Raw genomic sequence first — 26,238 nt, forward strand, 5'->3', positions numbered from 1 at the left:
GGGAAGAGGGAAACTGGGAGAGACCCTCTACAAATTGGTGTGGACTCCGTGGCCATATTGTCCTAAATAGTTACTGAGTAGTCTTGGAAGAGTTCAGTTCTTTCTGAATGACCCCCTGTGTGGGTGTCCTCCGTGTGCCCCCCTGTCCTCCCACTGACCAAAGACATGCAGGTCAAGTGAATTAAGGGAACCGCTAAATCGGCCAAGAGTGTGTGTGGTGTGTGTGTGTGTGTCTGTCTGTCTCTGTGTGTGTGTGTGGTGTGTGTGTGTCTCGCTGTGTGTGTGGTGTGTGTGTGTCTGTCTCTGTGTTTGTGGTTTGTGTTTGTCTGTGTGTGTGTGTGTGTGTTTGTCTGTGTGTTGGTGTGTGATTTGTGTTTGTGTGTGTGTGTGTCTGTCTGTCTCTGTGTGCGTGTGTGGTTTGTGTTTGTGTGATGTGTGTGTGTGTGTGTGTCTCGCTGTGTGTGTGGTGTGTGTGTGTCTGTCTCTGTGTTTGTGGTTTGTGTTTGTCTGTGTGTGTGTGTGTGTGTTTGTCTGTGTGTTGGTGTGTGATTTGTGTTTGTGTGTGTGTGTGTCTGTCTGTCTCTGTGTGCGTGTGTGGTTTGTGTTTGTGTGATGTGTGTGTGTGTGTGTGTCTGTCTGTCTCTGTGTGTGTGGTTTGTGTTTGTCTCTGTGTGTGTGTGTGGTGTGTTTGTCTGTGTGTTGGTGTGTGATTTGTGTTTGTCTGTGTGTGTGCGTGTGTCTGTCTGTGTGTGTGTGTGTGTGGTTTGTGTTTGTGTGATGTGTGTGTCTGTCTGTCTCTGTGTGTGTGTGGTGTGTGTGTGTGTGTGTTTGTCTGTGTGTTGGTGTGTGATTTGTGTTTGTGTGTGTCTGTCTGTCTCTATGTACGTGTGTGGTTTGTGTTTGTGTGATGTGTGTGTGTGTCTGTCTGTCTCTGTGTGTGTGGTTTGTGTTTGTCTCTGTGTGTGTGTGTGGTGTGTTTGTCTGTGTGTTGGTGTGTGATTTGTGTTTGTCTGTGTGTGTGCGTGTGTCTGTCTGTGTGTGTGTGTGTGTGGTTTGTGTTTGTGTGATGTGTGTGTCTGTCTGTCTCTGTGTGTGTGTGGTGTGTGTGTGTGTGTGTTTGTCTGTGTGTTGGTGTGTGATTTGTGTTTGTGTGTGTCTGTCTGTCTCTATGTGCGTGTGTGGTTTGTGTTTGTCTCTGTGTGTGTGTGTGGTGTGTTTGTCTGTGTGTTGGTGTGTGTGTGTGTGGTGTGTGGTTTGTGTTTGTGTGATGTGTGTGTGTTTGTCTGTCTGTCTCTGTGTGTGTGTTTGTCTGTGTGTTGGTGTGTGATTTGTGTTTGTCTGTCTGTGGGATGTGTGTGTGTGTGGTTTGTGTGTGTGTGTGATGTGTGTGTGTGTTCACCCTGTCCAGGGTTTGTTCCTGCCTTGTGCCCTATGGTAGCTCGGACCCTCGTCGTGTTATTTCCTAACCCACTTCATTCAGTCACATGACCCTACATAGAGATACTCGCCAGTTGCTCCTCCACATTCTTAAAGGATCCCTCGGTGGCAAACGAAAATTTCACTCAAGAAGGCGGCAGGCCCATCATCTGTGGTGACACAATCCAAACACGACCCAATCGTGAACACTTCTACCTAAGGACCCCCATCTCCTTTACACAGCAGAGGTCAACTTTCAGCCCATGACACCTCGTTGCTTGGGTACGGATGCCAAACCCCCTCAAAAGCATTAAACATTTTGTGTTTTACTTCCAAAAACAGAGACCAGGATCAGCCACAACCCACCATCTCTCCAACAATCTGAAACCATTCAGTCGGCCGCATGTTCACTTCCTTACTTAAAGTACGTCTGCCAGCATTTGATTGCATTTCAAGAAAGGCAAATCTGGCAATCGGGGGGATCATATGGACAGAGAGCCGCATGTCCTCACCTCTTCTGCTGTTGTGTGTGAGCTGATGGGAACCTGAGAGACCTCCTGGCCCGGGCAATGCACCGTACACACCATCTCCTGCCGGTTCATCAGAATGTGGATCTCCTCCCAGGACGGGACCAACTCGCGGCCTCTCGTCTTCTCCAGGGCTTCGGCTATAAATGCTGCGTAGTTATCTGCCTCTGTGTCGGGGTGCTTGCTCTGAATCCTAAATAACAAAAAGAGGAAGAGGATTTGGAGAAGGTTTTGCCAGTTTATACGCCATTTAGCCCCCTTGAGGTCACCTCATATTACACAACTTTTAGATGGACAGACTGATAGATACAATAGATATGAAAGGCACGATATATAGATAGATGAAAGGCGCTATATGATAGACAGAGCTATATAATAGATTGATGAAAGGCGCTATAAGATAGATAGATGAAAGGCGCTATATGATAGATAGATAGATGAAAGGCGCTATATAATAGATAGGCAGATAGATGGATGAAAGGCACTATATGATAGATAGATGAAAGGCGCTATATGATAGATAGATGAAAGGCGCTATATGATTGACAGCGCTATATAATAGATAGGCAGATAGATGAAAGGTGCTGTAAGATAGATAGATAGATGGATGAAAGGCACTATATGATAGATAGATGAAAGGCGCTATATGATAGACAGCACTATATAATAGGCAGATAGATGAAAGGCGCTATATGATAGATAGATAGATGAAAAGCGCTATAAGATAGCTAGATGAAAGGCACTATATGATAGATAGGCAGATAGATGAAAGGCGCTATAAGATAGATAGATGAAAGGCGCTATATGATAGATAGGAAGATAGATGAAAGGCGCTATAAGATAGATAGATGAAAGGCGCTATAAGATAGATAGCTAGATTAAAGGCGCTATATGATAGGCAGATAGATGAAAGGCGCTATAAGATAGATAGATGAAAAGCGCTATAAGATAGATAGCTAGATGAAAGGCGCTATATGATAGATAGGCAGATAGATGAAAGGCGCTATAAGATAGATAGATAGATGAAAGGCGCTATAAGATAGATAGCTAGATGAAAGGCGCTATAAGATAGATGAAAGGCGCTATATGATAGATAGGCAGATAGATGAAAGGTGCTATAAGATAGACAGATAGATGAAAGGCACTATATGATAGATGAAAGGCGCTATATAGATAGATAAATAAAAGACACTATATAGATAGATATGAAAGGCACTATATAATAGACAGATATATAGATAGATGGATAGACAGACACCACTATATAATAGATAGATAGATAGATAGATGAAAGGCACTATATGATAGATAGCCTTTTTACAGAAGCTTTATAAAGAAATTAATGAATATAAGTAAATAAATACGCGCACACACACATTGCAATTTATAGAATGACTAAAAAATCAATTAAAAAAAGAAAAAGGAAGAAAAACTTCTGCCTTGGCAGTGCCAGTCCCACTGAGGCACTATACAGTCATACTGCTGTTGATGTAAAGGACCCCCAGTCACGTTTCTTGACCGACTTCTGCTAATAATTCATTGGCTGAAAGTCCTCGGTGTTGTTGTGGCACAGAGAAGCTGTGCAGTGTTGTTCACAATGGCACTCGGTTTTGTTTGAATTCTCATTTCCGTCAGGTTGGTCCCCCATGGAGAATGGCTGCCAACAGTCACAGTGGAGTAATGTCAATTGTTCAAACTGCCCGCAGCGACTCATCTCGAGACACAAACCGTTACACGACTCTTCACACTAAATACAATGGCAGGTCATGACCACTCACACCCCAAAAGGTGCCCTTGGGTCAAGACCCACAGCTTAAGAAACTGATCTAAGACAATTATTCTTTTCAAAGTCGTGCGATGCTGGCACCTAACCGAGTATAAAGTGGGAGCAAAGAGGGAATGAAACCAGGATGGAATGTCAGTCCATCACTGGGCACATTCACTATGGAAGGAAAACCCACAAAGTCACTGGCAGAAGATGAGAACTTCACCCAGGCAGTCTGCATGCCTTGGATTTAAGTCCTGGATACCAGAGCTACCTACCAGTGGGTATGTGGTCATTTATTCAGTTATGTAATGTGTGACCATTTCTTTCTTTCTCTCTCAGGTAGTGATGAGACTGAGGTGAATGGTGATCCGCCATTAGAGCAGTTTGGATGGGTGTGACCTGAACCCCCAAAACTGCAAGAAGCCTTTTTACCAATAAGCCCCTACACTGCTGTTGGATGAAATGACAGAGCACCCACATGCCAACGTAATCCAAGGGGGGCTTTGGGTCGATGAAAGAAACAATCTCACACCCGTGAGTTGAAATGACCAAGGGGTATAACCTACGAAAACGATGGGAGTACCTGGCGCTTACCGAAATGACCAAGGGGACCCCCGGGGGGGCATGAAACGATCGAGTCCTGCGCTGAAATGAAGACTGAGAGATACTGCACCGTGTTAAACGGCCAGTGTAAGCGCGCTGCATTGTTAACGGTATTAACGGTAAGGAGCCAAGTCACCCAGGGGGCTTGTGGGGGTTTTAATCAGATCTGTAATCGTGGGAATCGTGAAACAAACGTTAAAGCCGTTTCTCGAGCAAATGTGTGGCCTGGCGAATTGTTAACAGAACGACAACTTGGATGAAGATGGAGAAGTCGCTGGACTCCTGCTAAGCCCTCAGGCGTCAGCGGTCATAAAAGGGCTCCTTGTGCAAGCAGGACTCGCTGAGGGAGGAACAAATGCAGCCGTCCCATTCCCGAGAAGTGAATCAGCCGCTAAAAAAAGCACAGCTTCAGCAAGTCCACCTGCAGCCGGCGACGCGGCCCTGAGCGCGACAAGTGGAAAGAAAGAAAGAAGGAAGGAAGGAAGGAACGACGGTCAGGGCCTGTAAATAAAGCACGAGATGACAGTTAAAATGCGTCTATGGGACGCACACCAAAAGTTACATGGGATGGGGGGGGGGGGGGGGGATCTGTTTGTTTGTTGACTACACTCTGTTGTTAAGACAAAAGCCCCCACAAGATGTTCTTCCCGTAAAGTCATCTGGCATTCCGCTTGCAGGAAACGAGAGCGGGTGGCTTTTCCCAAAATAACGTCTGAATGGAGCTCTGTGGCTTTCATCAGGAACGCAATCTCATGTGTTCGGTAATTTAATTTGGAAAATTCCACTCCATTATTTGATGTTTTTGGCCTTTTTTCTCTCCCCCTGCTCTGTAGTCACACCTGCACGCTGCTCACCGCTGGACGCTAAACAAGCGGAGATAGAAATGTCCCCGAGGGTCACCCTAGCAGGTCTGTCAGGGTAGTCTGCTGAAAACAGAACAACATCGCAGAGGGGTCCGAGTCCCACATCTCGGGCAGACCCTACAGTGTGTCCTGGCGAGGGGAGCACAGCGGACATGCACGGGTGTACCCCAAGGATCGGTGCTGGGTCCTCTGCTCTTCTCTGCTCCGTCGTCCAATCCCATGGGTTCTCATTCTTTGCACTTACCGTTTGAGGTGGAAACGCAGATACTTGAGTACAGGGAGGCCCGGCAGGAAGGTGCAGCTCATGCAGGTCAGCAGCTGCCAGTAGCGTAGGTGGGCCTCTGTCTCGGGCGACGACACACCACTCGTCTGCTTGATCAGCTGACAGTAGACTTCATCCCTGAGCGGCTGCAAGTCCTGGCAGGTCTGCAGGACCCCCTGGATGAGAGGCACCGCGTCGCGGGCCGTCTCCAGCTGCTGGATCGAGTTGAAGATCTTGACGGCCTCGTCCCGCAGAGTGGAGTAGCCTTTGCTGCTGCTGTTGCTGTAAACTGGATGGAGGAAAGGCAGAAAGAAGACAAAAGTGAAACCTTTACGTAGCGTGATTGGAAATGTCGTGTTCCGTTACGTCACGATGCGTCAAATCATATCACGTTATTGCATTAGATTCGATAAGCTTTATTAGTCCCATAGGGAAATTCAAAACGCTCCTAGTCTACGGTGTCACAAGAAATGAAACGATAAGCTCCGAGTGAAAATCACAACGGCCATCTGTGGACCTGAGATCTCCCAGACTCCTGTGTCAGCATCAGATGATGGAGAAGCTCCTCAAGAGAGTCCTGTCGATTTAGCAGACGTGAGACAAAATTTAATTTATTTGAATTTTGTGACACAAGATACAAAATGTGGCCTTGTATCGTGTACCGTATGACACTAAAACGTCACAGAAGCCAATTAGAAAAAAAAACGAACATTTCTTTTATCAGAATTTCATACGGTGGCAACATTAAAGCGTGAAGCCAACATCGAAGCGTATCGCCTCATGCCCAATTTTTAGTCAATTTATTTTTCACTCCACCTTTAAAAAATTTCCGCCCTCATTAGCACTTTCAGTTTGGACACCGTAGCCCAGAGATTAAGAACAACAACGGACAAGGTTTCAGTCTGAAATGTCAGAGGGACACTTGTAGACCACTCTGACGGTTCTGAACCCCAAACTCCACTCTGTAAGGATTGGGGAGACTCAATGGGCTGGCTGGAGTGTGACCTCTGAAACTTGAAAGACCTGGCATGATGAGTCAGGTCAGGTCAGGTTGGGGAGCAGGTACTGGTATAGCATGTTGACGCACCCACCACATGACGAAACACCTCGCGATCCTGGTTGGTCCAGGCAGACACCCTCTGGAAATGACCCTCTATCTGCCGCAGTCGGGTACCCCTTGGCCTGGTCCAGCCACTCGGGTCCTCAGCAATGTCGTGTAATCGCCCCACACGGCCATAGCGGCGTAACTGACGCTCCCTCACAATGCAGGTCATGTGCCTCATTCGGGACTCCGTGAGCAGCACAAAGTCAAACCAGCGGGACCCAAGGATTCTCTGAAGAGACACCAAAGGAGTCCAGTCTTCGTCTCAGGTCACTGGATAGCGGCCATGTCTCACAAACAGGGAGCACCAGGACTCTAAAGACTTGGACCTTCGTCCTTTTGCAGATATCGGGAGCGCCACACACCCCCTTTCCAGCGACCTCAAGACCCCTCATGCTCTCCCAATCCGTCTACTGACTTCATAGGTAGAGTCACCAGAGACGTGAATGTCACTGCCAAGGTAAGTAAACCTCTCGACGAGGTCGACATTCTCTCCACAGACAGACACACTGCTGATAGTCGTGCCCAAGAGGTCATTAAAGGCCTGGATCTTTGGTTTTCATCAGGACCCTCCCATAAGGGAGTGTAAGAATTTATTTAAAAAAGGAAAACCCGTTCCTCACAATGCAGGTCATGTGCCTCATTCGGGACTCCGTGAGCAACACAAAGTCAAACCAGTGGTCCCTAAGGATTCTCTGAGCAGAAACAACGTCCATCTTACCTTTTTTTGTGTGCTGGCATCTAGAAGGTTGTCGGTTCAAATCCCGTTACTGCCAGAAGGTGGTCCACTTGAGCGAGGCCTTTAACCCGAAAGAATTACTCTGGGGACGCTATAAAATGACTGACCCTTCACTCTTAACCCCTATGGTCATGCAAACCTCGAGGATTAATAAAGTATATCATCATCATCATCGCATGATCTAAAAAGCACAGATCAATTATGCATGGGGTCAAATGAAGATATTCTTTTATCGATGAAGGCCACGTCTCCCTTTTCACTAACGGACGCAGGTCGTAGTCAGCGAGGTTAAGTTTCACTTGGCAGAATAAAGAAAAGAAGGTGCGACTTACTCTTGTGCTCCACGCTGCCATACTGGAAAGGGAGTAGCGGCGCATAGAGCGGGCTCTGGGTGTACTTCAGGATGGAGTTGTGCTTGTAGATGCTCTCCACTGCTTCCGGGTTGAATTTGTTCTCCTAAATAAGAAGGACATCAGTCAGCGCAACCTCAGAGCAATCGTAATTTTAACCAGATAATGAACTTATTAAGGATGGAATTCTGTTTATTTCTAGAATGGTCCGTTACTGGCCTACACACAGAATAGAGCAGGGATTCCCAAAGTGGGGCGCAATTCGAGAATTTGGGTACGTTAAACAATTTATAAAATGAAAAAACGGAAATTCACTGTTAAAAATGATAGAAAAAAATAATTTTTATTTTTTACAGAGACATTTATATATTAATATAAACATAGAAGGGATGGTGAAGAACCTTTTAACCGGCTAAAATTTTGCATCCATCCATTATCCTAACTACAGGGTCACAGGGGTCTGCTGGAGCCAATCCCAGCCAACACAGGGTGCAAGGCAGGAACAAATCCCGGGATGGATGCCAGCCCACCACAGGGCACACACACACCTACCCTGCATGTCTTTGGACTGCGGGAGGAAACCCACACAGACACGGGGAGGACATGCAAACTCCACGCAGGGAGGACCCGGGAAGCGAACCCGGGTCTCCTAACTGCGAGGCAGCAGCACTACCCACTACGCCACCATGCCGCCCATAAAATTTTGCAACAAAAATATAAAATGATCAAAATATTACAGAAAAAGCTGTCATTAAATTATTTTATTTTTATGAATACAGTGATCCCTCGCTATATCGCGCTTCGCCTTTCGCGGTTTCGCTCTATCGCGGATTTTATATGTAAGCATATTTAAATATATATCGCGGATTTTTTGCTGGTTCGCGGATTTCTGCGGACAATGGGTCTTTTAATTTCTGGTACATGCTTCCTCAGTTGGTTTGCCCAGTTGATTTCATACAAGGGACGCTATTGGCAGATGGCTGAGAAGCTACCCAACTTACTTTTCTCTCTCTCTCTTGCGCTGACTTTCTCTGATCCTGACGTAGGGGGTGTGAGCAGGGGGGCTGTTCGCACACCTAGACGATACGGACGCTCGTCAAAAAATGCTGAAAGATTATCTTCACGTTGCTACCTTCTGTGTGCAGCTGCTTCATGAAGCGACATGCTGCACGGTGCTTCGCATACTTAAAAGCTCAAAGGGCACGTATTGATTTTTGATTGTTTGTTTCTCTCTCTCTCTCTCTCTCCCTCTGTTCCTGCTCCTGACGGAGGGGGTGTGAGCTGCCGCCTTCAACAGCTTTGTGCCGCGGTGCTTCGCATACTTAAAAGCCAAACAGCACCATTGATTTGTTTGCTTTCCTCTCTGTTTCTGACATTCTCTGCTCCTGATGCGCACTCCTTTGAAGAGGAAGATATGTTTGCATTCTTTTAATTGTGAGACTGAACTGTCATCTCTGTCTTGTCATGGAGCACAGTTTAAACTTTTGAAAAAGAGACAAATGTTTGTTTGCAGTGTTTGAATAACGTTCCTGTCTCTCTACAACCTCCTGTGTTTCTGCGCAAATCTGTGACCCAAGCATGACAATATAAAAATAACCATATAAACATATGGTTTCTACTTTGCGAATTTTCTTATTTCGCGGGTGGCTCTGGAATGCAACCCCCGCGATGGAGGAGGGATTACTGTATCACGTCTCTTATTATATGTGTTCAAAACTGTATTTGCTGTATTTTCATATTACTTTATATTATATTATTATTATTATTTTTTTATCAATTTCTTCCACTATCCTTTCCCATGTTCATTGTTTAGACCAAATGAATGACATTATGGGCTTCCTCCATGCGGGTAGGACTTCACTTTTTGAATAGGTAATAAGAAGAATAAGGTATCTGTTACAGTGGGGGGCATCATGATTTGAGAGGGGCCTAGGTGGGGCATGGCCAAAAAAAGGTTGGGAACCACTGGAATAGAGCCGAGGACAGCAAGCATGAATGGCTGGGATGGGGGGCCTGAGCCTAACGCGGCCTACTAACATAAAACTGAGGAAAGGACTGACTGAATGGTGCTTTAACAACAAGGCCTTAGTGCGATGCCACCAGTTTGAGTCCGCGCCGAACGGCTGATGTCACAGGCAGGCAATACTTCTTAAGAAAGTGACAGAGAAGTACGCGACTAAATATCTAATAAATACTTCAAAAACGTGGGGGTGTGGGTTACACCATAGAGCAGGGGTGTCGAACTCCAGTCCTGGAGGGCTGCAGTAGGTGCAGGTTTTCATTCTAACCATCTCTTTAATTAGTGATCAGTTTTTGCCGCTAATTAACTTCTTTTGCCTTTGTTTTAATTGACGTGACTCAGGCCCCTTGTTTCTTTGTCCTTAATTAGCAGCCAAACAATAATGAGACACAAAACAAGCAGCCACATGACCAGCTCACAATAGCTGAAAATAAAGAAGGGTGAAGGTCTTAGTAAAACAGATGATCGACAGTTTTGGAAATGTCTGCTGTGGCAGAATGAGAGCAGCAACAAGTCATGGAATTAAATGACGGGTTCAATTAGCAACAAGAATCAGCATCTCATTAAGAAACTGGTTGGAATTTGACTCCCCAGTTTAATTGATAATCTGTTGGCTCGTTTCACGTCTAATTTCTGTTTGGCTGTCATTTAATGAAGAAAAGAATCAATTCAGGGGACTGAATCCTTAAAAACAGGGCTAAAGAAAAGAAGTTAATTAGCAGTGAAAACTGGTCACTTATTATGAAAAAGGTTGGAATGAAAACCTGCAGGCCTGGAGTTTGACACCCGTGCCATAGAGAGTCCATAAACCCAAAGCTGGCCTTGAATGAACACTCGACCATACAAGTATCTGAGCAGCAGAAGCGGAGGTTCTTTATTTCAGCCAATTTGATTTGCAATAAATGCCTAGAAATTAGACCCCCCCGCCTTTTTTTTTTATTTTTAAGTGTTGTTTTAAGATAAAAGTATCCAGCTCAGGGTTGCAGTGTGCCAACATTTATACTGGCAGCATTACATGCAAGACAGGAGCTATGGGATTGGGACGCCATTACACTGCGGCACACACAGCGCCGGTGCCTCGTACTTTGAACTGAATTCGTTTCAGTAAGCCGTTTGAACTCTGAATCATTTGAAATAATGGAAAGTGAATGAATCCGTTCCCACACCCTAAACAATACCCATTTCGATAAACTTAAACAGCAAACACACATAAATTAAGGTAAAAATATATAATACGCTACCGTGGCTGTCCGTTTGTCTGTCCAGGATTTTAAATCACCCGTAGCTCGCAAAACGTTTGAGCTATTGACCTGAAATTTGGTACACATACACTACGTGACGTCTACTATCCGCTTTTGGGGTGATGAGTGACCTCCAAGGTTATTCCTCTTTTTATTTTTATTTTATTGTAGAATCAACTCTCGGCAGCGGGCAGCAGGGTGGCCATGCGGCACATGCATAGGGGCGCCGTTCTCATCCCTACCACCTTTGCCATCACTTCCCCATACCTCCTCATAGCTTAAATCATTCTTTAGGCAGATTGAAGACTTAAGTGCCAGCTTAAGTGAAAAATTAAGGAAAACGTACTAAGTAATTGCAACACAAACACTGACTTAATCAGTTTTAACGTGAAAAAGATGCCGACGAAAGAAGAGAAGAAGCGGGCAGCTAGGGTGGCGAAAAGAAGAGCCGCTCAGGAACAAGCGCATCAAACTCTGAGCAAACGAGTGATAAACGTATGGAGAAAGAGGAGGAAAACTAGGAATGATCAAGTCAAGTGTATTCACGGCACGTTATCGTTATAGCAGTGCGCCGTTCCTGGTAAATAATAAATGAAAACATGAAAGCAATAAATAAAATACGTTGTGATGGGCGGTCTCGGGCCATTACCCGGCTGGGATGCCAGCTGGATGGAAGGACATGGGTTTAGCATCTTTCAGGCACTACCTCCCCTGGGACGCTAGAGAGCAGCCCTCCTGGGTGGCTGTGGCACTACGGATTCCTGCAGGGCATGCTGGGACTTGGAGTTTGGCAGAGCCCTGTTGGGCCACCAGGGGGCGCTGCAGAGCCCTATAATGGACTTCCACCAGACTTGGGAGTAATTCCAGGTAAAAAAAAAAAAAAAGGGTTAGAATGAAAACCTGCAGCCACGGTGGTCCTCCAGGACCGGACTTGGCGACCCCTGCTTTATAATATGCGTGAAGTAAACTTGACTGTTGAACCCCAACATTCCATGGCGGCTCGAACAGTGAAGTCCATTCTGTGTGTGAGGGGTGCGTTACGAGGTGGGGATGGAGGAAGACGAGCTCAGCTCACAGATGAAAACGTGGCACAGATTGACACAAAAGAACACCGGAAAGCTTACATCTACTGTACGTCAGCACCAGCTTGCAAAGGCGAAGTGTGCAAATTAAAATGCCAGCCCCTGTCTCACTGATTAAGACAGCTGTGCCAGGCAGGTTCGCCACATAAGACCAAGTGAGGTTTGCCCCCATCTCTTCAAAAGACGAGGTGGGTTATAAAAGCACGGCCTGCAACCTTTTGTAGAAATTAGTAGAAGACACCTCGCATTGGGTTGGCCTTGTTACCTCGATGTCCCTGATAAGGAGCTGCGTTGGCGTTTCTACTGGCGCTTTGCTTTCAATGACCTTCTGGATGGCACAGGCCCAGTGAATGGCTTCATTGAAATGCTTCGTGGAGAGTCTGTAGCAGAGCTTGCGCCCGTACACGGTGACGTTCCAGTAACCTGTTCAAAAATAAACAAAACATTCAAAAGCAGTTCCAAAGGGCAACCAGGAGGAACGTCGGCACTACGCAGCCAGCAAATATCAGGCTCACTGGACCAAAACTGTGCTGAAATGCCCGACTGGCACCGACTGCAGTTCAATCCTAGCCCCCGTGATTGAGTTTAAAGTGAAGTGCCGGGCGCACAGCTTGCCCTTTCTTTCTTTTGTCCCCTTTTCTTTCTTCCTTGCCACTTGGCACACTACCAGCAGAATCTGCCACTGTGCCGATTTCATGTGAACAGCCTCTTTGTCCCGTACACAGTCAAACCTCTCAAGAGCTTTGTGGGTCGGGGTGCCGTAAGAAGAAGCTTTGTGTGCTAACCCGGCCCTGAGTGGCCCACATCCTCCATGGTGAAGAACTGGGTCAGCATGCGTTCTGTTATGTCTCCCTGCCAGCAGAGGACTCCAAAGCAACATACTGCACGGTACCAAAATGGTGTGCGGTGACACACTTAAGTCACTTCTGTCGCCCTACCAATGCGGAATTCTAGTTTCGAATCTCACGCCCGGCTACTGTCGTTGTGGAGTCTGCACAGGTCTTCCTTCTGGCAGTACTCTCGCTATCCATTCTCAGTTGGCTCTCAGATGGACTGGCAATCCCCATTGCGGGGTTCACTTTATCTCTAGATTAGGCTAGACGTGGACACGGAGGCAAAAGGAGAGCAAATAAAACATTCTTAACGGCATCTACTGACTACCATCTTCCCCGCACAGATTCTCCCTGCGTTTTCTGGTACCAATGCCCTGTTACGGGGCGCACACGTGAGCACAGCCACTAGGGTGCGCTGTGAACCAAAAAGCCTGTAGTTACTCACTGGCACGGCGTATTGATAGCTTCAGGCGTCAGATTTGACCATCCGCCTGGGGTCGTGAACTGTTCTCCAGTTTGATTTGAATGTGCGTCACGTGCCCACATAAAGAGAACAGGAATGGGAAGGGACGGTGCCAGGCATTTCTGAAATGGGCGCATTGATTGAATTCAAATTTGAATGTCATCTAGGAAAAGCATTAAGGGATCATCCCAAGTTACATCATTTTCAAACACAGGAAAATTCCCATTTAATAATAAATAATAATAATAACAATTCTTTGCATTTATATTGCGCTTTTCTCACTACTCAAAGCGCTCAGCAATGGCAGGTTAAGGGCCCAATGGAGCAGAGTCCCTATTGGCATTTACGGGATTTGAAGCAGCGCAGATCCCTACCCTCAGAGCCACCACTCCGCCATTTAGGACAGAGCCAAGCCTGGGGGTCTTATTACGCTCTAAGTCGTGAACGGCCATGTCTGACATCGCTCGCCACTTACAGGAGATGTTAAGGCCTTTGCAGATCTGATCTCTTTTAACCTTTTGATTGTAGTACTAGGGCAGCGGTTCTCAAACTGTAGGGGGGCGTCAAATAAATGAACAAGATATCAAAATGAATTTTTTACATTTTTATTTCGATTTTAAATTTGCAAGCATACAGTGCATCCGGAAAGTATTCACAGCGCATCAGTGTTTCCACATTTTGTTATGTTACAGCCTTATTCCAAAATGGATTAAATTCCTTTTTTTCCTCAGAGTTCTACACACAACACCCCATAATGACAACGTGAAAAAAGTTTACTTGAGGTTTTTGCAAATTTATTAAAAATAAAAAAATTGAGAAAGCACATGTACATAAGTATTCACAGCCTTTGCCATGAAGCTCCAAATTGAGCTCAGGTGCCTCCTGTTTCCCCTGATCATCCTTGAGATGTTTCTGCAGCTTCATTGGAGTCCACCTGTGGTAAATTCAGTTGACTGGACCTGATTTGGAAAGGCACACACCTGTCTATAGAAGGTCTCACAGTTGACAGTTCATGTCAGAGCACAAACCAAGCATGAAGTCAAAGGAATTGTCTGTAGACCTCTGAGACAGGATTGTCTCGAGGCACAAATCTGGGGAAGGTTACAGAAAAATTTCTGCTGCTTTGAAGGTCCCAATGAGCACAGTGGCCTCCATCATCCGTAAGTGGAAGAAGTTTGAAACCACCAGGACTCTTCCTAGAGCTGGCTGGCCATTTAAACTGAGCGATCGGGGGAGAAGGGCCTTAGTCAGGGAGGTGACCAAGAACCCAATGGTCACTCTGTCAGAGCTCCAGAGGTCCTCTGTGGAGAGAGGAGAACCTTCTAGAAGGACAACCATCTCTGCAGCAATCCACCAATCAGGCCTGTATGGTAGAGTGGCCAGACGGAAGCCACTCCTTAGTAAAAGGCACATGGCAGCCCACCTGGAGTTTGCCAAAAGGCACCTGAAGGACTCTCAGACGATGAGAAAGAAAATTCTCTGGTCTGATGAGACAAAGATTGAACTCTTTGGTGTGAATGCCAGGCGTCACGTTTGGAGGAAACCAGGCACCGCTCATCACCAGGCCAATACCATCCCTACAGTGAAGCATGGTGGTGGCAGCATCATGCTGTGGGGATGTTTTTCAGCGGCAGGGACTGGGAGACTAGTCAGGATAAAGGGAAAGATGACTGCAGCAATGTACAGAGACATCCTGGATGAAAACCTGCTCCAGAGCGCTCTTGACCTCAGACTGGGGCGACGGTTCATCTTTCAGCAGGACAACGACCCTAAGCACACAGCCAAGATATCAAAGGAGTGGCTTCAGGACAACTCTGTGAATGTCCTTGAGTGGCCCAGCCAGAGCCCAGACTTGAATCCGATTGAACATCTCAGATAGATAGATAGATAGATAGATAGATAGATAGATAGATAGATAGATAGATAGATAGATAGATACTTTATTAATCCCGATGGGAAATTCACAAATTCACATTACATCTGGCCTGAAGAAGGGGCCCGAGTTGCCCCAAACGCTGGCGTATTGTAATCTTTTTAGTTAGCCAATCAAAGGGGTCGTTCTGCTCGACTTCTCACAACCTTTTGACTACAATCTTTCATGCATTTTTAAATAGTAGGTACTCAAAAATGTTCAAAAAGGCTGAATAAATAAATAAATAAATAAATAAAGAGCCCCAACCAATGAGAGTCTCACCAGTCTCTTTGTAGGTCTGCTTATCAGGCCAGATGACTGTGCAAAGACTTGTCAACACCAGCATTCCCAGTCTCTTGGCATTCTTTTCATCACTGCTGTAATACTCCAGGGCATCTTGAGTTAAAACAAACCAGTGCTTCCGTTGTCTGAGCCACGTCCCATGAACCTCTTTGTACAGCCAGCCTGCAAAACAGGACACGAGAAGGAGAAGAAGAAGAAGGGAAAAAACAAAAAAACACAAAGTCACTAAGAAGGTGTAAAGCAAATTGGAATGGAAGCCATGCAGGTGGAGATAACAACATCAAGATTACAAGGCAGCGTAGCTCACGACGACCTTCTCAAACCGGCTTAATCCGGCTCAGGGCTGCAGAGGGCTGGCATCACGAGAGTCACCCTGGCAGCATCAGGAGCTATGCGGGGAAATCGGTACAGAACAGGGTGCCAATCCAGTGCGGGGCGCGCACACTCAAATGGAGTCAATTCAGAAATGCCGTTGGGCCTTAACACGCACGTCTTTAAGATATGGAGGACGCAAAAGTCTCGTTCTTATCTTCCACTAGCTGTTTAAGCCTGGGCTCCTAGAAACTAGGAAACAAAAAGTTGAAATGCAGAGTCGGCAGTTTAGTTTTGCCGACGTGCTCGGTCCCCCTTGTCTATCAGATGGGTAAGCGAGTTTGGCTCTGACTCGTTAACTTGTGGCCGCCTTACCGGCTCTTTGAGCTTCATTGCTGTAGCCTCGCACTTCCGGGCTGGACAGACAGACACACACACACTTCCACGCACAGACGTTTATATATAAGACTAGCTGTGTAAGCCTGTGCTGTAAAAAGCCTGCGGTCCTAGAAATTATTGAAATTATCAGAAACAAAATTGAAATGTAGAGATGTCAGGTAATCGAAAGGAACTCCTCTGGGCGTCTCTCTGCTAGGAGGATTCGTTTTACCGATGTGCTCGCCTCGCTTGTGTTATTAGCGGCTAAGTGAGTTTCTGTTTCCTTGGAGGCGGAGCCTTTACCCTGACTCCACCTCTCACTTCCTGAGCCAGACAGACAGACACACACTTCCACATGTAGACGTCTATATAGCGGTTAAGCGACTTTTTCTTCAAAGGTTTCCTTTAGCCTGCATGCTCGCCTCGCTTGTGTATTAGCGGCGGGAGGAAACGTAAAAGGGATACCATTTTGCCGATGTTAGCGGCTAAGTGACTTTTACTGTTTCTTCGGAGGTTTCGTTTTGCCAAAGTACTCACCTTGCTTGTGTTACTAGCGGCTAAACGAGTCTCTTTTTCCTTGGAGGCGGAGCCTTTACCCCGACTCCACCTCTCACTTCCTGGGCCGGACAGACAGACAGACACACACTTCCATATGTAGACATTTATATATAAGAGTAGCTGTGTAAAAAAAAAAAAGCCCGGGGTCCTAGAAACTATTCAAATTGTCAAAAACAAAATTAAAATGTGGAGATGTCAGGTAATTGAAAGGAACTCCTCTGGACGTCTCTCTCATAGGAGGTTTCGTTTAACCGACGTGCTCGCCTCACTTGTGTATTAGCGGCGGGAGGAAACGTAAATGGGATACCATTTTGCCGATGTTAGTGGCTAAGTGACTTTTATTCTTTCTTTCGGAGGTTTCGTTTTGCCAAAGTGCCCGCCTCGCTTGTGTTGTTAGCGGCTAAGCGAGTTTCTGTTTCCTCGGAGGCGGAGCCTTTACCCCGACTCCACCTCTCACTTCCGGGCTGGACAGACAGACAGACAGACAGACACACACTTCTACACGTAGAACGTTTATATCTAAGAAAATATCGATTGCCTTTAGTCCAATATTTTAACTGTAGTGCTGTAATTACAAACAGAGGAGTCAGAGTTGGTGGGATCAGAGATCAAAGGGTCACAGGTTTTGTGTACCGACTCCACAGCCCTGGGTCTGAATACTCTCCGAGTGCACAGTGTATTTAATTTTGTGGATCTGTTAAAGGCACTCTATGAAACACAAGCAGATTAATTGCGGGCTTAGAAGGTGGCAGGAATGGATCAGAACTGTTCAGTGTATCCATTCATTCATTTTTCTGAACCTGCTTGGTCAATACAAGGCTGTCAAAATCCGGGCAACAAGCAGCAGGCAGACATGCCCTCCCTCCAGGATGGTAGACCACCGCGAGAGGCACACACATTACTATTTTAGTTCATATTGATGTAAGTGCCATAACGGATTATCCGGCCTCCCATCCAGGAGGAAAATGGGGATGCCGCAGTGGAAGGACAAAAATGGACTGGCATCCTCAACCAGGTTGTGAATTCAACCCTTGCCAGGATGGGAGGCCAGAATAAGGATGGAGTGAGGTTTGATTGGGAGAGTTAGCCTTGTCAGAGTATATACTCCCCCAACATGCTAAAGAGAAAGCTTCTCTTATGTCACAGCTCCCATTTCCCCACCCACAGGGCATGCTGGGAATTGTAGTCCCACGGGACAGCCCTGCAGCATGCTATGGGTGCCATCAGAGGGAGCTACAGGGGAAAACTCCTGTCTGACATGGAAGTTCCTTGTTCAAACACCCGATGTACCTCCAGAGTTTTGGCTTAAAAGGAGACGACCACCACCTCACCATGGAGAGTCGGAGTTGGGAGGCAGAGGATAACACTTGCGTGGAGGAAGAGGAGTCGGGAGAGTAAACAGGAGGGTTCACTGTCTCTATTGGTACTGTACTGTGTGGAACAGTTGAAGAGGATCTGTGAAGGCACTTGTGGGACACTGTGGTCATAAAGGAATGGACACGGTCAGCAACAACACTCAGGTAGGCTGTGGCATTTAAATGATGCTCAGTTGGTATTAAGGTGCCCAAAGTGAGCCAAGAAAATATCACAGACACCATGACGACACCACCACCAGCAGACTGAACTGTTGATACAAGGCAGGATGGATTCATGCTGTTCATGTTGTTGATGCCAAATTCTGACCGTGCCATCCGAATGTCATAACAGAAATCGAGACTCGTCAGAGCAGAATGTTCTTCCAATCTTCTGTTGTCCAATTTGTGACTTCTAGCCTCAGTTGCCTGTTCTTAGCTGACAGGAGCATCACCAGGTGTGGTCTCCTGCTGCTGTAGACCACCTACTTCAAGGTTTGACGTGTTGTGTGTTCAGAGATGCTCTTCTGCCCACCTTGCTTGTAACGAGTGCTCATTTGAGTTGCTGTTGCCTTCTATCAGCTCAGACCAGACCACTGCCATTCTCCTCTGACCTCTGGCATCAACACATTTTCACCCAGACAACTGCCACTCACTGGATATTTTTCCTTTCTCGGAACATTCCCTGTGAACCCTAGAAATGAATGTTCGAGAAAATCTCAGTAGATGAGCAGTTTCTGAAATCCTCAGACCACCCCGTCTGGTACCAACAGCCATGTCACGTTCAAAAGTCACTTCAGTCCCCTTTATTCATCCCCATTCTGATGCTCGGTTTGAACTTCAGCAGGCCGTCTTGTCAATGCCTGCAGGCCGAAATACATTGAGTTGCTGCCAAGTGATTGGCTGATTAGACATTTGCCTTAACAAGCAGTTGAATAGGTGTACCTAATAAAGTGGCCACTGTGTGTATGTCTACTGTGCAGGCTCCAATTTCCCATGATTCCCCCACAGATCCTTTCCTCATCTCTCCATTATTTTTATGCATTGTTCACTTAGCTCTGGGTTACAGGGAGCTGAAACTTCACCTGATAGCTTGAACTGAGCAAAGGAGAGGGATATCCTGCCATGGCACTCTGGACCTCAGACTGTGGCTGAAGATTCACCGTCCAACATGACAAAGCAAAGACAACACAGGAGTGGCTTAGGGACAACTCTGTGAATGTCCTTGAGGCAGGATTGTGTCGAGGCACAGATCTGTAGAAGGCAACAGAACTATGTCTTCAGCGCTGAAGGTTTCCAAGAACTACGTGGCCTCCACAATTCTTAAAGAGGAGACGTCTGAAACAACGGTGACTTACAGTGCATCCGGAAAGTATTCACAGCACATCACTTTTTCCACATTTTGTTATGTTACAGCCTTATTCCAAAATGGATTAAATTCATTTTTTTCCTCAGAATTCTACACACAACACCCCATAATGACAACGTGAAAAAAGTTTACTTGAGATTTTTGCAAATTTATTAAAAATAAAAAAATTGAGAAAGCACATGTACATACAGTAAGTATTCACAGCCTTTGCCATGAAGCTCTAAATTGAGCTCAGGTGCCTCCTGTTTCCCCTGATCATCCTTGAGATGTTTCTGCAGCTTCATTGGAGTCCACCTGTGGTAAATTCAGTTGACTGGACAGGATTTGGAAAGGCACACACCTGTCTATAGAAGGTCCCACAGTTTACAGATCATGTCACAGCACAAACCAAGCATGAAGTCAAAGGAATTGTCTGTAGACCTCCGAGTCAGGATTGTCTCGAGGCACAAATCTGGGGAAGGTTACAGAAAAATTTCTGCTGCTTTGAAGGTCCCAATGAGCACAGTGGCCTCCATCATCCGTAAGTGGAAGAAGTTCGAAACCACCAGGACTCTTCCTAGAGCTTGCCGGCCATCTAAACTGAGCGATCGGGGGAGAAGGGCCTTATTCAGGGAGGTAACCAAGAACCCGATGGTCACTCTGTCAGAGCTCCAGAGGTCCTCTGTGGAGAGAGGAGAACCTTCCAGAAGGACAACCATCTCTGCAGCAATCCACCAATCAGGCCTGTATGGTAGAGTGGCCAGACGGAAGCCACTCCTTAGTAAAAGGCACATGGCAGCCCGCCTGGAGTTTGCCAAAAGGCACCTGAAGGACTCTCAGACGATGAGAAAGAAAATTTTCTGGTCTGATTGAGACAAAGATTGAACTCTTTGGTGTGAATGCCAGGCGTCACGTTTGGAGTAAACTAGACACCGCTCATCACCAGGCCAATACCATCCCTACAGTGAAGCATGGTGGTGACAGCATCATGCTGTGGGGATGTTTTTCAGCAGCAGGGACTGGGAGACTAGTCAGGATAAAGGGAAAGATGACTGCAGCAATGTACAGAGACATCCTGGATGAAAACCTGCTCCAGAGCGCTCTTGACCTCAGACTGGGGCGACGGTTCATCTTTCAGCAGGACAACGACCCTAAGCACACAGCCAAGATATCAAAGGAGTGGCTTCAGGACAACTCTGTGAATGTCCTTGAGTGGCCCAGCCAGAGCCCAGACTTGAATGTGATTGAACATCACTGGAGAGATCTTAAAATGGCTGTGCACCGACGCTTCCCATCCAACCTGATGGAGCTTGAGAGGTGCTGCAAAGAGGAATGGGCGAAACTGGCCAAGGATAGGTGTGCCAAGCTTGTGGCATCATATTCAACAAGACTTGAGGCTGGAATTGCTGCCAAAGGGGCATCGACAAAGTATTGAGCAAAGGCTGTGAATACTTATGTACATGGGATTTCTCAGTTTTTTTATTTTTAATAAATTTGCAAAAACCTCAAGTAAACTTTTTTCATGTTGTCATTATGGGGTGTTGTGTGTAGAATTCTGAGGAAAAAAATGAATTTAATCCATTTTGGAATAAGGCAGGAACATAACAAAATGTGGAAAAAGTGACACGCTGTGAATACTTTCCGGATGCACTGTATATCCCTGTGGCCACCCGGCCAAACTAAGCAACTGGGGACAGAGGGGGACATAGGGGTGTGGAGAGGGCCTTGGGAAGAGAGGTGACCAAGCAAACCCGATTGTCACTGTGGATGAGCTACCAAGAACTTGGGAGAAACTTCCAGAAGGACAACCAACACTGCAACACTCCACCGCTCTGGGCTTCATGACAGAGTGGACATCAGTACCATACCATACCATTTTTATTTGTTAAGCGCTTAAAAACACAGCATTACAACTGACCGAAGCGCTGTACAGTTAAAACAAGCAAGACTAAAAGCAAAATATTAAAAACAAACATTAAGAGAGAATTAAAACAGAGACTAAAAACAGGTCAGGGGACCCAATAAAACAGAGAAATAGCAAAAAGCAAGTGGAAATAAGACAGGTTAAGAATTAAAAGCCAATGTGAAGAAGTGCGTTTTTAGGTGTGATTTGAATGTGGTGACTGAAGTGGCCTGCCTAACCATTAAAGGTAAGGAGTTCCAGAGCCTGGGTGCACAGACGGAAAAAGCCCTTTCACCACGAACTTTAAAACGTGCCTTGGGAACGGTTAGGAGCAGCTGATCTGCGGATCTAAGAACACGAGGGGGATTGTGACGATGGAGCAAGACACTCAAGTAGGCAGGGGCTAGACCATTTAGTGCCTTATAGGTTAAGAGGAGTATCTTAAAATCAATTCTGAAGCTAACCGGCAGCCAGTGTAGGGTTTTTAAAATCGGTGTAATGTGTTGGCTTCTGCTGCTTCCAGTTAAAAGCCTTGCAGCCGCATTTTGAACCAATTGGAGTCCAGAAAGAGTGGCTTTACTAATACCATATAGGCAGGAATTAGAATAGTCGAGCCGGGACGTAATGAATGCATGGATTACTGATTCCAGGAGGTGGTAAGGCAGAATTGGTTTGAGTTTGGCAATTTGCTTGAGATGGAAAAAGCAGGATTTTACTGTGCTAAAGTAAAACGACACATGAAGGCCCGCTTGGAGTTTGCAAAAAAAGACACCTAAAAGAGTATCAGACGGTGAGAAACGAGATTCTCTGGTCTGATGAAGCCAACACTGAACTGTTAGGCCTCAAGTCTAAGCATCACTTTTGGAGGACACCAGGCACCGCTCATCACCTGGGCAATACCATTCCAGTAGTGGCAGCATCAGAGGCTGGGGGGGCTAGTCAGGGTCGAGGGAAAGCTGAATGGAGCAAAGTACCAAGATATCTTTAATGAAGGCCACCTACTGTAGACAGCACTCTGGACCACACACTGTAGCTTGAAGGGTTTTACCTTCCAGCAGGACAAAGCAAAGACAACACAGGAGTGGTTTGGGGACAACTCTGTGAATGTCCTTGGGAGGCCCGGACTGGAACCCAATCAAACATCTCTGGAGAGACTTGAAAATAAGGCTCCCACCGAGGGTCTAACCTGACAGAGCTTGAGAGGATCTGCAGAGAAGAATGGCAGAAACTCCCCAACTCCAGGTATGTACAGAAAGGCTAGAATGGCTGCCAAAGGAGTTTCAACTAACTGCTGTGATGGATAGCCGGCTACATATTCCGGCCCTCACCCCCAGGCCGCCAGGAGGAGCTCTCCCGACAACATGGACGTTCCCCGAATTCCAGCAGGGCCTCATGGACTTTGTAGTTTATATGCACAGCCCTGCTGGATACCATGGGGGCCTCCAGGAGTCGCTGTAGGGAGGCTGTCGGACTCTTATGTGCCCTATAACCCGGAGGTGCGTCATGATCACATGACAGGAAGAAACGACGTGCCTCCGGGGTGAAGAAGAGTTTTTTATATGACCCGGAAGTGTTCCTAATCACGTGGACAGAGAGGGTGAAACACTTCCGGGTCAAGGACTATAAAAGGACTATGGGAAATCCCAGACGTCGAGCTGAGCTGGGAGGAAGGGTGGCAATGCGTCTGGGAGTGGAGGATTATTGTTTATTGTTATTATTATTATTGAGTATTGTGGAGTGTAGGGTGCTTGGTGCACATTATTATTATACAATAAATAATACTTGGATTTTTATCTGGTGTCTGACGTCTGATCAGGGGGTTCAAGAGGACGACCGTGCCTCAAGCTTTCACACTGCTAAGTAAAGGGACTGAATACAGTAATCCCTCGCTATATCGCGCTTCGCCTTTCGCGGCTTCACTCCATCGCGGATTTTATATGTAAGCATATTTAAATATATATTGCTGATTTTTTGCTGGTTCGCGGATTTCTGAGGACAATGGGTCTTTTAATTTCTGGTACATGCTTCCTCAGTTGGTTTGCCCAGTTGATTTCATACAAGGGACGCTATTGGCAGATGGCTGAGAAGCTAGATTGCTTACTTTTCTCTCACTCTTGTGCTGCCTATCTGTGATCCTGACATATGGGGATTGAGCAGGGGGGCTGTTCGCACACCTAGACGATAAGAACGCTCGTCTAAAAATGCTGAAAGTTTATCTTCACGTTGCTACCTTCTGTGCAGCTGCTTCCTGAAGCGACATGCTGCACGGTGCTTCGCATACTTAAAAGCTCGAAGGGCACGTATTGATTTTTGGTTGTTTGTTTTTCTCTCTCTCTCTGCTCCTGACGGAGGGGGTGTGAGCTGCCACCTTCAACAGCTTTGTGCTGCGGTGCTTCGCATACTTAAAATCCAAACAGCCCTATTGATTTGTTTGCTTTCCTCTGTCTGTATGACATTCTGTGCTCCTGACGCGCACTCCTTTGAAGAGGAAGATATGTTTGCATTCTTTTAATTGTGAGACGGAACTGTCATCTCTGTCTTGTCATGGAGCACAGTTTAAACTTTTGAAAAAGAGACAAATGTTTGTTTGTAGTGTTTGAATAACGTTCCTGTCTCTCTACAACCTCCTGTGTTTCTGCGCAAATCTGTGACCCAAGCATGACAATATAAAAATAACCATATAAACATATGGTTTCTACTTTGCGGATTTTCTTATTTCGCGGGTGGCTCTGGAATGCAACCCCCGTGATGGAGGAGGGATTACTGTATTTATATCAATGGGATATTTCAGTTTTTTATTTTTCATAAACCTGCAACAATGTATAAAATCCTGTGTTCGTTCCTTTATAAGAGATGCCCCTTCGGTCTCCCGGCTAAAGACTCACAACTTCAGTTTAGCACACCCTGACTAGAGCTGCTGATTAGCTGTGCAGACTGCGTCTCTGCTGTTAGTCATTAGCACTAAAATAGAAGTAACACGAAAGTTAGAATTTGTTACTAACCCTCACTTGTTCTGTTTCTCTTCTCGGTACTCAAATGTGGCACTTGGTGCCACTGCCCACCTGCCAAGTTGTTTTGCCTGCCTAAGGTAAAGTCATCCCTGATGGAGGATCATGGGAATCGCCGGGTAGAGGGGTCCCTTCATCGGATTGGCTGGCCCAGCGCTGACTCAGGTGTGGAATGGCCAATAGGGGGAGGCAGCTTGATGGCCGAGGTCTCCAGGACTCTGAACCAATCAGAATCCTGTTATATTATATCATCTACTGCTGAATTTTGCTGTGTACTTGTAATATTTTTATTTTACTATTGTATTGAGGAATATTTGTTTACTTTTCTGTGTAGTGTATTGTATTGACCCCCCCTCTTTTTCTCACCCACTGCCCACCCAACCTACCTGGAAAGGGGGTCTCTCTTTGAACTGCCTTTCCCAAGGTTTCTTCCATTTTTTTTCTCCTACAAGGGTTTTTTCTTGTCTTCTTAGACAGTCAATGCTGGGGGGCTATCAAAAGGCAGGGCCCGTCAAAGCCCACTGCGGTACTTCTGGTGTGATTTTGGGCAATACAAAAATAAATTGTATTGTAATGTATTGTATTGTATTGTTTTGTCACTCTGGGGTGAATTGAATTGAACTGAAATGATTTTCGCACAAGGCTGTGACCTAATGAAATGTGTAAAAAGTGAAGGTGCCTGAAGAATTTCTGAAAACACGCACGTTACATCCAAAAACGGTGCAAGACACCACCAGAAGGTGCTACCTAAAGTCTCTGCAATTGCAGAATGCCTAGCAGCGCTTCATAACCACATGCAGCACACATGTGCAAGGAGTGTTGGGGAAGCGGAGTGCGGGACTTTTGGCAAACCTACTTCCGAAAAGCCAGCGTCTGCGGAAATTAAACGTCTCATTTACAATAAGGTTCATTCATCATCACTCATTAAATTCATTATGTGCGATACAACTGGCAGGAATAAGGCGACACATTTTGGCTAAAGAAACACCCAAGGGGTTGTGGGAGAAAGGGGTGGGGGGCACAGCAGACCCTGTATGCAGACACTGCCAGATTTCGATTTGATGTGGGTTCTTCATTTAAAGTTTAGAATATAATAACAGAACAGGCCAGTCTGAACTGGACTGAACTAGATAGAACAGTGGAGGAGAAACAGACATTCAAAGACGAGAAGAAGCCGACGACACACAAGGAACAGCAGAGGAAACGGGCGATAACAGAGTTGGGGAAAGGACAGAAGAAGAGAGAGAGAGAGAGAAAGGGAGGTAGATCTTCATCTGTGCAGAGACCTCCTTTGTGACCACTAACACCAAACTCCGCACTGAACTGGGATCCAACTGCTTGGAGATCAACTACAGTTGAAGAGCTTTCAGCATATCGAAAATCTGTGCGTTACTCGTCACCCTGAAAAACCGTTTTCAGGAGGATTCACCCCTTCATGACACAGCTGAGAACTCCAAGTCCTCATCTCTCAGCTGCTCTACTGTCCGTACCATCCAGCACAACCTCTGGACTGTGCCATCAGCTCATTCACAATCACCTTCTCGGGTTTCACCCCTCTTGGTCATCCCGTATCAGATTAGCCCACGGACTTTAAGATGACAGGCACACTGTACTCTGCAGTCGGCCTACCCCGATATGATGACACCTCCGTGACAGGTGACACTTTAATGCTTTGGCTCTACACCTGAGGTATGTGGAAGAAAAATTAAACTTAGGAGCCACATAGTCATTTAGGGGTAGTATAGTTATTGCACATGAAGTGTATTTGGGACGCTAAAATACAACATCTGTCTTAGGGTTAATAAATGTCAGCAACCTGTTCAAGCACATCAGGAAACCAGACAGATATGCCCCAAACAGGTGTTACCTGGTGTGCTTCTGTATTTGTGGTGGTC

The 26,238-nt window shown here is 46.1% G+C and overlaps 1 protein-coding gene across 1 annotated transcript in view; it reads right to left on the reverse strand.

Moving 5' to 3' along the window:
- The window catches only part of plekhh3 (pleckstrin homology, MyTH4 and FERM domain containing H3), a 183,488-nt gene that overhangs the window by 17,516 nt on the left and 139,734 nt on the right, over nucleotides 1–26,238 (reverse strand). Inside the window, exons 4-8 of the mRNA XM_028818731.2 lie at nucleotides 15,464–15,646; nucleotides 12,239–12,396; nucleotides 7,613–7,736; nucleotides 5,422–5,728; nucleotides 1,929–2,136 (exon numbers count right to left, since the gene is read on the reverse strand). Of these exons, the coding sequence (XP_028674564.2) occupies nucleotides 1,929–2,136; nucleotides 5,422–5,728; nucleotides 7,613–7,736; nucleotides 12,239–12,396; nucleotides 15,464–15,646 (980 nt within the window). The remainder of the gene's footprint in view (nucleotides 1–1,928; nucleotides 2,137–5,421; nucleotides 5,729–7,612; nucleotides 7,737–12,238; nucleotides 12,397–15,463; nucleotides 15,647–26,238) is intronic.

This window comes from Erpetoichthys calabaricus, chromosome 14, assembly GCF_900747795.2.
Source record: "Erpetoichthys calabaricus chromosome 14, fErpCal1.3, whole genome shotgun sequence".
NCBI lineage: Eukaryota > Metazoa > Chordata > Cladistia > Polypteriformes > Polypteridae > Erpetoichthys > Erpetoichthys calabaricus.